The 15,983-nt window shown below is 42.4% G+C and overlaps 1 protein-coding gene across 1 annotated transcript in view; it reads right to left on the reverse strand.

Annotated features, from left to right (window-relative positions):
- Window positions 1-637: 637 nt before the first annotated feature.
- neurl1aa (neuralized E3 ubiquitin protein ligase 1Aa) overlaps window positions 638-15,983 on the reverse strand; it is a 69,922-nt gene continuing 54,576 nt past the window's right edge. Inside the window, exons 4-6 of the mRNA XM_053325490.1 lie at window positions 13,354-14,082; window positions 1,661-1,810; window positions 638-879 (exon numbers count right to left, since the gene is read on the reverse strand). Of these exons, the coding sequence (XP_053181465.1) occupies window positions 638-879; window positions 1,661-1,810; window positions 13,354-14,082 (1,121 nt within the window). The remainder of the gene's footprint in view (window positions 880-1,660; window positions 1,811-13,353; window positions 14,083-15,983) is intronic.

Raw genomic sequence — 15,983 nt, forward strand, 5'->3', positions numbered from 1 at the left:
ATCTCTAAACACATCACTCACTGATAATCACCACGACGATAACAGAGATCCATCACTTCATCTTTGCGATGCCAGACTGATTTCTCTTTTCCACCGCAGTGCAGCTCAGTAACACACAGACACAAGTTGTGACATACTGAGATGATTACCTGCTGCGGCTGTGCTTTTTTTTTGACTGGTTAAGTCAGAAATTCACGTCATTTTTCAGAGCTTCAGTCATCCTCTAAAAAGTTATTACTGAGACATTCAGCCCCAAAGTGACTCATTTGCTTCAGAGCAAATGAGTGACTGTATCTTACAACATGGCTCAACAGGTGAAATCTTTTTTGGAATTGGTTTTTCCCTCTCCTTCAAAAGTCTTCCAAGATCCCAGGAGAGAGCAAACACTTCTGGCAAGAATTAAGTTCTCCTTGTCACTTCAAGTGCTGCTTCCACAGGGAGGCTCTGACAGCAACTCTTAAGTGAAAGAGACCTTCCCAATGAAGCGGTACCGACTTTGGAAAAGGTCAATCGTCAGTAATTCTATGAAAATATCAAATCAAAGTACCAAAGGAATATTCCTTCAACTTAGACTCTTTTTCCCTGACTGTGGGATTTCTCTGTTCATAGAGAGGTCGTCAATTCGCTGTGGTCCCCCTTACGTGCTCCGGTAGGTCTTGATGATGTCTTTGATCTGTCGTCTGCAGATGGGACAGCAGGCGTTGGACATTTTCTTCAGTTTGATGCCACAGGTGTAGCAGAGACACATGTGTCCACAGGCGTAGATGACCGTGTCCACCAGGTTCTCGTAGCAGATGGAGCACTCTTCAGACCAAGACCCACTGCCTCCTGGGAACGTAGGTGACTTAGGGAGGCTGACTGGTGAGTTTGGGGTAGTACCTGTTAAATTAAGATATATGTTAAATATGTAAAATGGGAAAAGTAAAGTAGCCAAAAACCTGATATCACAGTCGGATACAATCGAAATGAAATAGAACATATATATATTTCAATGTATTACTAATTCTGTCAGGAGTAGAGAGCCATTGTAAATCTTTTGTTGTGCTTGATGATGCTGTTTCTTCAGTTGTGGAAACAATTGACCAATGTGAGTATTAAAGCTTTCTACATAGTGAGCTAGCTACCTAACTACAATCATAGTAAAATAGCTACTAAAGTGGCAAGAAGGATGTGATTGATGCAGCAGTACAGGTTGTAGTAAATGGACTTACAGAAATAACAACAGTTCCAAAGTGTTAACTGCTGCTAGCTAATATGACCGTTAAGCTAATGTACTGGCTACGTGTATAGGCTTCTTCATTTGCTAGTGACTAGTTCCATGTATTTAATAGTACAAAATACACTGCTCCAAGCAAGAAATGAGCTAATGTGAAAAGGACATCCATGTGAAAGGAAAATGTATTTATATCAGATTCATGTCTTGCAAATTCTCAAAAGACGACTCGTTACATAATAGCGCTATGTGACATAACATGAGCCAAATGTTTGCAACATCCAGCTGCACATGCAGCAGCGGTGGGACCGTGAAGGCCTGGCCATTGTTTCTAACTACTGCAGGATGACATCTGCTCACTATCCCATAATGGCTTCCACTCAATCCCCTGTGGGGTGATTGATTCCCTGCTACTGGAGCGGTAGCTCCATATCTGGGTGTACCTACCCCCCACTGAGCTGCAATAAGCAGCGGTGCACAGGCCTCCGTTCAGGACCGGATCAGAGCTGCCGCTGCCCAGGGCGCTGGGGGTGTGCGGCGAGGAGGAGGGCGAGCTGGGGTTGGACGTAGCCCGCGGATCGCCGAGATGAGTGGAACCTAGTCAGAGCAGATACAAAGGGTACGGATTAGATATTTATGTCAGAACTAGAATGCAACAAATGTTCTGGTGTAAATTCAAATTAAGTCCTTGATGATTCTCAGAGCAGACTTACATGATACCAGTATAACAGAATGGAACACACAATGTAAAAGGCACATTAGCAAAAAGAAGAGGAAGCTGCCTTTGGTCTAGAACACTGTGGAACAAATAAGCATTAAAATCCAAGGGATACTCTCTTAAAAATGACCTTTAATGGCCAAAGCACATCAGAGATAAAAGCACCAGACATTACAGCAAATAGATCTGTCTCTTCATAGAGGACTGTTCCTTTTTTAAAACCTTTCTTCTTTTGATGCCAACAGCAGTACATACAATGAACTACAGTAGAGTTCCTCAATTCTTTTTTTTACTTTCTAGGCATTTTACATTTATAGTCTATATAGTATTTAAGCGCAGAACATTTTACATTTATCACATTTTAGTGTGAACATATTCATCACTGAAGAGGAGAGCTCTTCCTCCTCTTTTCTTTTTTTTAGATTGAGTATTTCAGAAGAGGTTAGGTATCCTCCATTCTTTCCATGTCCTGTTTTTACACGATGGCCTGGGAAACAAATAGGAATTCCAAGTACAACACATGTTGGAATGCCAGTGATGCCTAGAAAGAGGGGTCAGGTTTTTAGAAGCTCCTGTGTGACTGACACGACAAACTGGATTCAAAGTCATTAACATCACACAAGTTGAACATGAGACCTTGAAAATGTATTTTGCCGATCTTCTTACTAAGACTTCTAACCAGGATATGAAAAATGTATGCAGGTCAATTCCAGTCAGTAACCAGTTACTCAATAGATCTAAAAAAAAAAGACAAAGAATTACACCCTAATATAAGAATGAATGTAAGGAAATGATTAATAGGTATTGGCTATAAATACAGATGTTTGCTGTTCTAATGAGTCCACTGTGCTCCGATAGAACCACAGAGTTCAGAGCAAGTGAACCGCTGAGCCGCAAAATCTATGAAAACATCAGTCAGTAGTTTCAGTTAATTATATGACAGCACCAGTTGTTGACAGTGAAAGCAGAGCAGCCGTTTTGCATCTGTTCCAGTGATATTTTGCAGGTGAACCAAACCACTACAGCTGCTGTTTGTTGAAAATGTCAGTGTCTGGTTACTGCTTAGGTCAACGTTGTGTCTGTCAAAATGGATATTTCATGTAATGCTATATATGATATATTCTACCAAATTATAGCAAGCCAAGCAAGTTATATTTTCTTAATGCAGGTATTCCATATTCAGCTCTATATCACATCTAAATATTAATACAGTCCTGAAGTATGCATTTTAAGTAGTATAAGTCTCAGTAATAATCCCTGCACCTGGAGACAGAGACTGGAAGCGTCAAAAACACTCCTGCATATATGATCAGTAATCTGAATAATGTTTGAACCTACTATGTTATTCCTGTAATAACCAAGTCGAGTTCCAAATCATATCTTGAACCTGATTAAAACCAGAATAAGAAATAACAGGACCTAGTGTGTATGTGAACGTACGGATTGACAGATGATGTTGGGATATACAGTTAAAGATGAACATGTACATTTAAGAATATTTAATCAAATGTGAAATGCAGTCGTAGTCGTGTAGTGACAAACCCACAGAATCAGCTTTCAGTCGAGTCATTCCCAGACCAACAGGCAGCTGTTCAGTTGAAAAAAAGGTCTTGCAAACCAAAACAGAGCTAAAAGGAAAGTTAATATTGAACCTTAATTTGACCAGATGACCAGAAACATGACTCCAAATGAAAGCTAGAGTTGCTTCTGCTGGATGTGAAAGCAGTTTGCCAACGTATTAGCCATAGCATCTTTAGAGCTACATAATCCATCAAATGTGTTTTCAGCTTATTCCATTCCCCCTAAGTGGTGATAAACCACCCAAATCTACCCAAAAAGGCAGAATAAGCAGAAATATGAAATATTTGGTGTTTCATAAACATATGAAATGTAGCCTACAAGCAAGTATATCCCACAGGAAATGTCATACTAATCTAATGGTATTCGCTGTCATTAAAAATAACTTTAATAGCTTCCCATAACAGGTATTGCAGAGACACAAAAACACTCAACAAATTAAGATGCAAATTAGCTGTCTTACACAGCAAGCATGTAATCATCCACATAGAATTCCCTTCAAATGCTTTGCTGCTTCTCAACACAAGTGCAGATTACTTTAATTACCTTCCCTGTAGATGGCTGTCAAAAAATAGCACGCTAACAACTGCATCAGAAAATCAGCTGCTGCTATGTGTGCACATTCGATATTTAACCATCCCATTTCAGGGTGTGTGTGTGTGTGTGTGTGTGTGTGTGTGTTTTAAAAAGCATCGCTCCACTGTGTTGAATGCAGTTGAGGACATTTCACGGTGCGTCTATTCTCCTGGACAGCTGACAGGAAAAAATGTGAAACCAGAGTCATCTGGTGTGGCAGAGTCACCATCAACACTGACCAGTAACATCATGATGACAGCTCCACACTTAACCGATGTCCCAGCAGTCTGTCAGCCTACATCAGTCGCCATCTGACCAGCAGTCTGATCAATCCATCTGATGCCCAGGGCCAACATACATAGGCATGTTTCAGTGTGGGCCAAGCCAATAATAGCTAATGAGAATTGAGAGAAACTGTCCCATATCTAAGAGGTCATAACTGCACCAGTATGTTTGTCACTGCTGCTCATCCCTCTATATGTGGATCTATTTGAAGTGGTGTGTTGTGGTGGATGGTTGGAGGAGGGTTAGTAAAAGAATCTCTTTTGTTTGCATACTGAAGGGGGGGTGGGGTCAACCCGGTGCTCTAAAGCCTGTTGGTGCCTCGATGTGTGTGTATGTGTGTGATATGTACTGTATGTACAGTGTGTAAAAATGATGTAAGGGGTCATCTGGAGCTCAGTGAGTGGAGTGAATGCATTTTTAGAAAAGGGAGGCCCCCCCAGACAGAATGACACTCCTTATCCAGGCAGTGAGTGTGACATGCTCTACCCGCTGAGATATACACTGTCTATGTTTAGATACGAGACAACAGCCACAATTTGGAAGCACTACGCTAGGCATAAAGACAGCGGGACACCATTGACTACTTCATCAAAAACAAACACAAGTTATTATCTTTAACTTGGCTGGTTTAGACATTTTTAAACTTTTCAGGTGTTGAGATAAAACAATGTCTCGTATCACCTCAGGAACCTAAGAGAAACTAGAGTGTTGGGTTTTACTTTCATAGATCTGGTTCTATCATTTTATTCACTGAACTGCTGCCTACCGCTTTATCTGGAGGTAAAACCAAAAGTGAATGCACCTATAACATTGCTAATAATCCCTTACTTCTTTGGAAAGCCATTGAATGGGTGCGACTACGGTAAGTAAGGTAGGTCAAAGCTGAACCCGGGAAGCCTGTGTGTAATCTGTGGTAGATGTTTTACAATGAACAATATCACAGTTTCTCTTTCTAATAAACGATGTGTCTGATGCTTCATATGTGCAGATAGGCCTCACAATGCTGCTAGGTGAGTGTCTATCGGTAAACTACTGTTCCAGCCCTACAAGGTGCTGCTGCTGCTGCACTCATCATGTTTCACCTTTTATCGGATTACTCGAGCCTGATCACCCTGAGGCCTTGTAGCACGAGTGGTTCCCCTGTGGGACGGAATCCTCTTTCTCTCCTCGTCCCTCCCTCCCTCCCTCCATCTCCCCCCGTGTTAATCCCCCTTGGCAGGCTGGCACCTCCCATCCAGGGCAGCTGAGGCAGGATCTGCGGTGCCCATCCCTGATCCCGCCTGTTCACCAATAGATTAAAGCGACCTGTGTGAACAGCTGTGAGAGGCTTGTGTCCACATCTCTCTCTTACCATCCATCCAATCGTCCAACCATCCCTCCATCCATCACAAACAAGTACATCTATGGAGCGAGCCTCTTTCATTTAAAGCATGAGAGGTATGCGGAGTATGCGATGAGGGAGTTTGGGTGGGGTTTGAGGGTAGAGGGGTGAGGGGTGAGGGGTGCAGGGTGCGGGGTGAGGGTTGGTGGGTTTAAGTGTGAGCGTGCTAGCATATGTTTGTGTGTATAAGGATCACCCTTGACGGCCCTCTTGTGGGAGTCACAGCTTTCGGTCACTTTTTAGAATCCAATGTGAGAGGAGGGAGACGGGGGAGACGGGGGGGGGGTTCAAATAAAAACTCTCCTGACGTGTTTACAATAGAAAGAGAAGAGGAACAGAAAGAAGAAGAGAGGGCCATTGAAGATGGTTTACGTTAACATATCATTGGTGAAAATCTATCCTCAGACACACTGACTCAAAATGGGTGGCTGTTCATTTAATTGCAGAGAAACTGAGGCACCGTCAGGACAAAATGTGCACTTAGGCTATGTGTGTTTTTTTGTGTTGGTTTGGATCAGATGAAAGGAAAGCAGCTCAGAAGGTAGAAGTTTAAGGTCATGGTTTACCCTGCTGCATAAGATGTTAAAAGCTTCTTTGTCTATGGTGGAGATATTATCAGAGAGAGAGAAAGAGCTTTTTTGGAGGAAGGACACAGTGATACATCTGTGGGTTGTTTGTCTCTTTATCAGTTGTCCATACATGTGTAGAAGGGTCAGTGATAAATAAGGTTTGGCATGATGAGCAATTCAAAAAATATCTTGTCTTAAAAGCAGCATCAGGTTTGTTAAAATGTGCATTTTATATTTTTGTTGTTTTTATATCATTTGAAATGACATTTGCACCATTTTTACTGAATGCTCCTGAAAATGTCAAATGGTGTAACCACAAAAGAATGATACATATTACATATTTTATTTAAGTGTAATTGCTTCCTCAGATTAAATGTAATATTTGGAACAATTGTATTCCTTTATTTAATATAACACGTTATAATGTAAGATCATGCCAAACTAGTTGATATGGTGTCTTATTGAGAAATTAGCTTTTTTCTTTTTGTTAATATGTTTTATTGAGCATCAACAGAACAAAATGTCCACAAAGTGAGGACAGAGGACAGTGCTCACATTTTCAATTTTTCAATGCAAAGGTCTCTCGAGTACATTCTGTTTTCCAATAAAAAACAAGTGCTCAGCTTCAGCATCTGCTCACAAACCACTGTGGTAACAAACAGAAAAAAACAACCAACAGTTCATCATTTACACCAAAAGAAGGTGTTAATGATGAACTGTCTCCTCTGGAACGACAGCAACTGTGAAACATATTAAATATTGATACGAGCTCACTATTTTAGCCAATATGTAACAAAATAATCATAGTTCATCATTCTTTGAACACGTAGACTGAGAGGAAGTTAAGTGGAGCATGCACACAAGAGAGAATAGGCAATTACTAGAATAGCACACAGTGATATGATCACGTCATTGTACGCTGCCCTTTATACTTTATTATAGATGACTACTGTGTGTGTGTGTGTCCTGTGTGTGAATGTGAATGTGTTTGTGTGTCAGACACCGTAAGCGTGAACATGTGTGATAATTGGGGGGGGGGGGGGGTAGAGAAGAACAAGATAAGGAGCACAAAAAAAAAGACTGAAATGATGAGGACGACGACAAAATTGAAGAGGAGAGAAGAGAGCGGCTGACATGACAGAAGATGAGAAGTAAGGGGGGGGGGGGTGAGGAGCGTGGCAGCTGCAGTGTATGAGGATGTGGGTGGTAAGACGCTTCGCTCGAGCATGGGCGCGCTGACATTTTAATGGAATCTATAATACATGTGAAGTGGGTCACTGGATGGGTGTCCTATTTCCACGCCACGAGGCACAAGGTCCCCTCGATATCTCTCAAAGTTCAACTCTCAGCTGTTCTTGCTGGAGCTTTGTCTGAGAAAAATCACACTAATAAAAGACATATTTGGACAATACAGAAAAATATAGTAGTGACATGCAGTCTGTAAGTCTAGGTAATATGTTTTGGCATGATGATCTTAGAAAAACAAACAAATTCTGTCAGTTTTTATGCATGTCAGGCTAAACCACCCACATACAGGATGTGTTTTAGCCACGCTACTGGTGTGTCTCAAGGCAAGGCAGCTGCTCAGTCATTCCGTCTTTCTGTCAAACACTCGGATGAGAAGATAGATAGTATTTTCATGTCTGTGCTGTAAATATGTAGCAGGAGCCAGCAGCCAGCTTAGCTTAACAGTTAACATCAGATATCCTGACTCTGTTCAGGTGTGACAAAATCCTACTACCACAACATCCGAAGCTCAATAATTAACACTTAATGTCTTGTTCATTTAATCTGTACAAAAACCCTTAAAATGACAAGTTATGGTTTCACAGTCCTACAAAGAAAAACAATGTAATAGGTTGTAAATTCAGTTGTTGAAAATGATCTATAGTTACATTCCAGTGACAAATGTTGTTGTAGTAATTATGACCAGATGAGGTGAAACAGTTCAGATGAGGTCAATACAAGGTGTCAGGTTGGATGGATGGCTAGGTATGGAGTTAGATGGCAAAAAGTGGAGTTAGCTGCAGGAGGCTGCTGTTCACTTTACCATTTCCAACTGCGAGTGTCACGTTTTCAATCACGAGTTAGGACATTTTAGGACAAACCTTAATGTGGTGTGGGTTAGGGTTAGGGTTAGGGTTGGACGCCAAAGGTTGCCTAGCTTTAAGGAACTAGTAGCTATGTTTCAAGTGATCATTTTAACCCCAACCAATTGGTTTTGTGCTTATATGTAGAGTGCAGCATTCATTCTGTTGCTTTGTTTTTGCACTGCAGGAATGTCTTCTATTGGCAGATTTTTGGACAACGTGGGTTAGCAAAGCAGTTGAGACAAATTTGAGTCCAACACTATTAAAGGGAAGATGGCTTACAAGGAGCTGTCTCTATGTCTACACAGGCTACATTCATTTGGCAGTGTGCACTCACATTTTAAACACTGCTTCTCTTGATTGAAATTGCACCACTTCTTGTTTGCCAGTCAGATCAATGTGCATTGCTCCTAGCAACCTGAGTCTGCCATGCCTGTGACCAGCCGACCACATCAAGGCCCGCTTCATGGCCACGTCTACAGACAACAACGCTTTCAATGTTCATTGTTCAGTACTGTTGTGAGGTTCACCCTGACTGGTTTACAGTTATGTTTTTACGACTTATCAGCTTTATTGTTTAACACATTTACTAGTTACATTCCTTTGATGAAGTAATTTAAATAGTTACATTACTTATTTAACAGGGTAACTAGTAATGTGTAACATACGACATTTCAAAAGTAACCGTTCCAACACTGGATGCCGCTAATATTAGTTACATAAACATGCTTAAAGGATATATGTCGCAAATTTCTTTACAAAGTACAACGTAGTACAGAGTCGAGAAGTTGTGACATGTAGCACAACAAGCTAGCAAAGCTCTGTAAATGAAACTGTTCCTGCACATGTTTAGTGGCACTGTAATACTCTTTGAAACTCTTTCTAAAAAGAACTATGGACCAAAATGTTTTGAGGCAAAGGCACATTTCATCCAATGCATTGGCTCATTGTAGTGTTTTTAATCATTTTTGGACTCAACAGAGGTCTACAGCACAAAGGAATAAGATACACTTTGAATTAGGATCAATTCATTGTTGGTTTGGCTCTGGGCTTGAGATTTGTTGACATAAGAAACATTTAGAAAACTGCTAGCCTTAGTGTGTTACTATTCAAAGTGTATGAATTTTAACATGATTAATGTTACATGCCAAAAGTAAGAATTTCGACATTGAACAGTTAACCTGCATGATAACATGCTTATGCTATGCAGCAATCATAAATCAACATTCAGCTCAAAGCAAAGCTAAGCCTTTCAAAGTACAGCTGAGTAGTCTACTTAATAGACTAATTCAAGTGTACACTGTACCCTTTTGATTCAGATAATAACATAGGCATTCATCAATCTGGCTCCACATTTAGAACAAATGTTGGTAACAATTTAATGGCAAAAATTGCTTCTTTGTTTTTACTTCTTCCAACAAATGTGTGTTACGAGCATTACAGGCTCACAGATCCCATAACTATTAACCTTTAATCTTGATCAGAATCGGTTTCTAAATAATTGTCACCAAATATGGTATGTTCTGATGCTTAGACAGATGAATGTAGCTTGTTTGTAATATATTTCTTTACTTTGATTCAAAACAGAGAGTAAGTACACCACAGCTAATGCAGTATTGATTTCATCTACAATGTCATTACCCAGTCCAAGCTCTCTTGGCTGACCGGAGCTACCCTCATGTTTCTGTTTGAGTATGCCTGGTCCTATTAGAAAGGTCCATTACTTCATGCTTTGTTTGAAGTGAGAGGCCTCTGGGATGACTGCTTTATCTTGCCCTACTGAAGAGCCGGAGTCCACTGGGGGAGCAGAGCTTTCAAGTTTAACATCTCTCACTCCGGGCAGAAGGCATCAAAACTTCGACCTGACTGAAAGCTAAATTGCTCTCCAGTCAACACGAAGCGATAGATCAAGTGTTGCCACAGCGCGATAAGAGACGCTCGCTAATTCAAAGCAGCTGGAACGTAAAGATGATTCACACCTGAGTGGAAATTCCGAGATCTGAGCTGATAAGGAGATCTGCTCGGACCCGTTTCATTGTTCTGCTGTTCCTGTTTTGTTGTGCTGCCAAGGCTCTTCTGTTTCTCAGTAAATGATTGTTAGAAATGCACATAGGGGAACCAGGTGGTCTGCTTTGCACCGTTGCCAAGACTAAATGTAATTTAACGGCAAAGTAGGTGATCTCTCTGGGTGATAACACTGCTTACTGTAACATCAAAACATGAGCACAATTACCTACCACAATAAACTGAAAGTAGAGCAGAGAAACAAAGTACATGACAACTGAATCGCTGCTATTTTGGTATTTCCTGAATTCCTGAATTGATTCTCTCAACACATCAGAGCTGTATTGAAGCTCAGTGTGATTTCCATTGACATGACTGTCATGATTACTTTGCAGTCAGATGATGTTAAGTGGGTCAAGCTCACATTAGAACAACGTTAGCCCACAGTGAGCATTGTAAGCCTATAGTTAAACATGCAAATGTCATTTATTTTAATGCTTTTGATGAGAGCAAGCTTTAATATTCTCTCTCTTGTCTTGCACGTCTTGTTAAAGCGAAGGTTGTCTTCCCCTATAACGTCTTTTAACCTCCTCCTTCCTTTTCCGCTGCTGTCACTGGAAGAAAAGCAGGATGTATTTATAGATGCCTCTTCCTCCACAGACAAACACTTATGACACCTTTGAAAGGCCGGTGCTGTTTGCGCTGCTATGCCTCTTAACTTTGACGTTAAGAGCAGTGAGCCACCTCCTTTGCTTGCATGCTCCAACCTGCATTACACACCTGACAGAGAAGCTACTTTGCTGTAGCGGAATGAACACATACAATCAAATCTGCTACATTGTGATTATAGTAGTGTCTTGTATGCATTTGTGTACATGTGTTTGCTGCTGTCGTTTGATGAGGATTTTCACTGATTTTCTTTGACAGATCTGAGAATAAATGCCATGCAGACTGGCATCATAAAGATACCCTGTTGCAGAGCTGTCTTCCACTTTTCATACTCTTGAGTGCAACCCCCCCACCCCCCCAACCCCAAGCCACCCACACCTCATTGGAAGGCAATATGCTTGGCAGGATGAAATGAAGTGCCGGGCCCATTCTGTCACACACCTTTCACACTCCCCCCTGTCATTATGAGCGTTTAAGAGAGGGGGTAAACAAACCTCAGGTGTCCCTGCACGCCACTGACAGGCAAAGTGTCCACCCTGCTGAGACATCTTGTTGTCCCCGCTGTGTGCAGGTCACAGCTCCCCCCCCCCTCCCTGCTGCCTCTCTCCACCCCTGCTCTCTTGCTTCCTGTTTTTCATCTTCCCGACTAACAGCAGCGTCTCTACTTTTCTCGCTAACTCTACGACCGCATATGGACGTTTCCTGTTTCGAGACATCTGTTGTAAATATTGCGACAAACAGAGTAACAAAGTGCCCCTTGACTCTTGACCCCATTTGGTGCCGGTCATGACCCGTGGTGTGACTGAATTGGCGTACTGTCAGAGCATTCAACACTTAGCACAAATAGATTTCACCCCAAGGGACTAAGTGAATTAAGCACGGAGCTCGAAGCTCTCACCAGTGGTGTGCCCAGCCAAATGAAGATCAATATCCTGATCTGTAAGGTCCTGACCATGAACACATCACTGAGATAAAAGGGGGGTTATTTCCACCATAAATTACTCTTTCAAGAGGGATTTTTCACAAGATAAAGCATGTGGTCGAAGAATAAAGGGTGTTCATTAAAGACAGAGTGTTAACGCTTCATGAAGTCAGCTACCATTGCAAAGATTGTAGTGGGCATGAATTCATAATAACCTCCTTGCTATGTGCGTCATATCTCTTTTTAGTTATCTTTCTACTTAATTGGGTCTGACACATTATTTTTTTGACCGACACACCTGAAAAAAAAAGTGATTCATTTCCTTTCGTCTGAATGTTTCAGAAATGTACAAGTTTAATCCGATATCTAGCATGCTGCAAGGTTTTGTTCACATGGGCCTGTGTTGATGTGGGCATTCTACTGCAGATACCAGTGAGAAAATAAATAAGATCCAGGAAATCCAGTTTGAATTATTGATTAGTTTCAAGTCTTATCAGACACCAAATAGGAAAAAGGAAATAGGATTTTACAACCCTGGAAAGCTTGCTTGGTGATAATTATTTTGTCTTCTAACTCTATTTATGATTACGAGGTAAACCGTAGAATTATCTGTTGCTACTCGCTGGATGATAAAAGTTGAGCTACATTCACCTTTTTTTCCTCCAATCATTATGAAATCACTGAACGCAGCTTGAGTTTGAGTTACTTCAAGTTAATAAAAAAGCAACAAAAGCATTTAGAGCTTTGAAATGTCATGTGTCAAAAACATTTTCATGTAAAGCATATCATTTATGAGTTTGGGGGGGGGGTGTTCAAGATTACCAATGTTAAGTCAATGAAGGCCTTCAGAACAACATTTATGAGGCCTGTTCAGTCACACAAGGTCCGATTGAGGTGCAACCACTTTTGGCTAAAAGCTGGTGTCCCGGTGAAGGTGCGACTGCAATTTTGTCCACTTCCAATCACATGAAGTACCACATTGACCTTGTGTGGACCGTAATAGGGAGATTTTTGGAAGATTTGGCGAATTTTAAAGAAAAAAAGCATGGAGGCATGTAGAGCTTTGAAATTTCATGTGTTGACTCTTGAGAACATACAGATTTTATAGTCATCAACATTTTATGGGTTTTTGGAGGGGGGGGGGGGGGTTAAGTCATAATTTAAAAGGGTGCACACATTCACCAAGGAATTGTAGGAGTTTTACCCATACTCCAAGCTTAAAGTCTTCTTCATTTGTCCGAAAATCGGTCTCTTGTGAGACCCCCCCCCCCAACTGTATGGAAATCACTTGACATTATTTTGTCTACCTCTAATTATCTAATGTAACTTCAATGTGGTGCTGACTTACCCAGAATCCTCAGCTGAGTCACAGCCCCGTGCAGACCAAAGAACATCCAGAGTGGGCGCGAGTTGTCCACGCACACCTGCATCCCCACGTTGGTTCCGTTGTGGCTGAGGATGACCTCTCCTTCCTGGTTGACCAAGAAGCCCAGGATGTCGCTGCTCTGGAGAGGTGTCGGCACCCGGCACACCGCCCAGAACTCCTTCCTGTCCACCAGAGCCTCGGGGTTATAGGGCAGGTCGCTGGGGCGCAGCACCGCCGGGTCGCATGATGTCACGCCGTAGGACAAAGAACCGGATCGGGCGGGGCTGGACTTGGTTACTTTGATGAACACGGTCTCTCCGGTGCGCAGGGGTCGGTTGGTGAAGACCAGCGTGCGTTCTTCGCGAGCGTGCTCTGATCGCGCCACCGTCTGCTCGTCCAGAGTCTTAATGTGAGCGCCGCGCAGCTGGTGGAAGTGGAGGTCGCTCTCCAGGGCGGACGGGAGGAGGGAGGATTGCTGGGAGTTGAGGGAGTTTTGGGGGATGGGGCAGGCGGAGGAGGAGGATGCTGAGGCCAAGTGGAGGGTGTGGCGATGGGAGTGATTGTGGGCGTTGCCTCCGTCCTCCTGCTGCAGGTTGAGGTCGCACAGGCTGACGGACAGGCGGGAGTCGTCCGCCTCACGCCGCAGAGAGGAGGAGCGCACGGTGGTGAAGGAGCGCGGGCGCAGACAGTCGGGAGGAACAATCTCACTGTCTGGAAAGTGAAAGAGAGAGAGAGAGAAAAAAGGAAGTGGGATCAAGATGGAGAGAGAACAGTAGTTAATAGCAGCCTTACTGTGTTTTGCTTTGATTAGCAATTTGCCTGAGGACCTGTGGCGATGAAATTTGCAGTCAGCTGAATCCCAATTGTGAGAGAAGAGTTCTAAGAAAGGCTGAATCTGCAGCTAGTCTAACAACAAGATAATGATAAAAAAGAGAGTAAGAGCAATTTAACTTCAGTTGCACAACTTGTATGCAGTGTGCTTCTAATTACTTAACGCTGTAGCAAATGAGAGTGTCAGAAAAAGTGGTTTAAGATAAAAACAAAAAAAAAAATTAAGTAGTTAGTTGCTTCGGTATCTGTGCAAAGCTGAATCATCCAATTCTTTTTAAAAAGACAACGTCAATTAACGGAGAACAAATTACTTGGAAAGAAACTAAATTGACTACAAGCATGGATGTGTGTGTGTGTGTGTGTGTGTGAGTGAGTGTGTGTGTGTGTGTGTGTGTGTGTGTGTGTGTGTGTGAGTGTGTGTATGCATTCCTTGCAATCCGTAGTACAGTATCACTCTACAGAGAGCCATTTATATCTACCAATATGTCTCTAATAGCAAGAGTAGTGGTCACGCGTCATTACTCCACCTCTGATGAGGTTGATTACAGTCTCGACCAACGCCTTGACACAGTTGCTTAAAATGACACCTCTAAATGTGACCCCCCCCTCCCCATCTCCCACCTCCCCCTTCTAGCTGCTGGTAAAATTAGCCCAGCGTCCTGAGAGAGACCCCCTGTTAGACTTTAGGTGTGTCTGTGTTTGTATGTGATGTGTATTTGACACCCCCTTCCTGTCCTTCCAGAGGAGGTTTTAAAAGATACTGAGAGACCCTCCACAGTCGAAGCGAAGGGTGAAGGAGAGAAACTGCAGGAGAAAAAAAAAGTGGAGAAGGGAGGGGGCAGATGGAGGATGAAAGACTGTCTCTGGAGAGTCTCTCCAATCCTGGTCAGCTCTGGGCGCCTCTATCTGACCGGGACCTGAGAGCCTGACTCCAGATAAACCTCTTAGCCTCAATTACCAGGGTTGCAGGACAGGCCGCCTGCCACTGACTGTAAACTGTTGCAGCGAAAACAGACCAGCCAAGCCTCTTATGATGCCCTCCCACTAATGGAGGCACACGCCAGAGAAAGACAGATTTATGACAGCCCTAAAGAAAGCTGACACACTGCTGGCTGCAGTAGGAGCAGTTGGAAATGTGTATTTTGTCAATCCAAAAACATAAAGTGTAAAGTCACATTGATTTTCTGCAGTGATAGCTGGTCAAAAACTACTACTTGTGCATTAATATGTAAGGAGAGAAGTCTCCTGAAGTGGATTTATGTAAGAAATCTTCCAGGTACAGAGCTTAAAATTCTGTTGTGAGAGGTGCTGACAGTGAGCAGAAGCTAAAGATAATGCTTTGTAGACACCTTATAATACAATCAGCAGCTTAAATCAGTTCACTCTCACATTCTAGGTTACTTTTGGACGGTGACGAATATTAATGATATTATTAACATGAAATAAGACAAGGGGGATTAAGAGTGTTGGAAAGAAAATGTTCTGTACTAGTGGTGGTTGTGGCTCAGGAAGTAGAGTGGGTCGTCCACCAATTGGAAGGTTGGCGGTTCGATTCCCGGATCCTCCAGTCTACATATCTACATGTCCTCGGGGAAGATACTTAACCCCAAATTGCTAAAAAAGCCCTATATAAGTATAGTCCATTTACCATTTTACTAGAAGCTTACTGTTTAAGGGTTCTCAGTACTTGGTGCGACACACATTTTGATTGCTACCAACCGTGTCTATGAATTAAAATTCACCCGAGTGTGCAGAGCTACACTGTAGTCATCTACAAAGAC

Source organism: Scomber japonicus, chromosome 2, assembly GCF_027409825.1.
Source record: "Scomber japonicus isolate fScoJap1 chromosome 2, fScoJap1.pri, whole genome shotgun sequence".
NCBI lineage: Eukaryota > Metazoa > Chordata > Actinopteri > Scombriformes > Scombridae > Scomber > Scomber japonicus.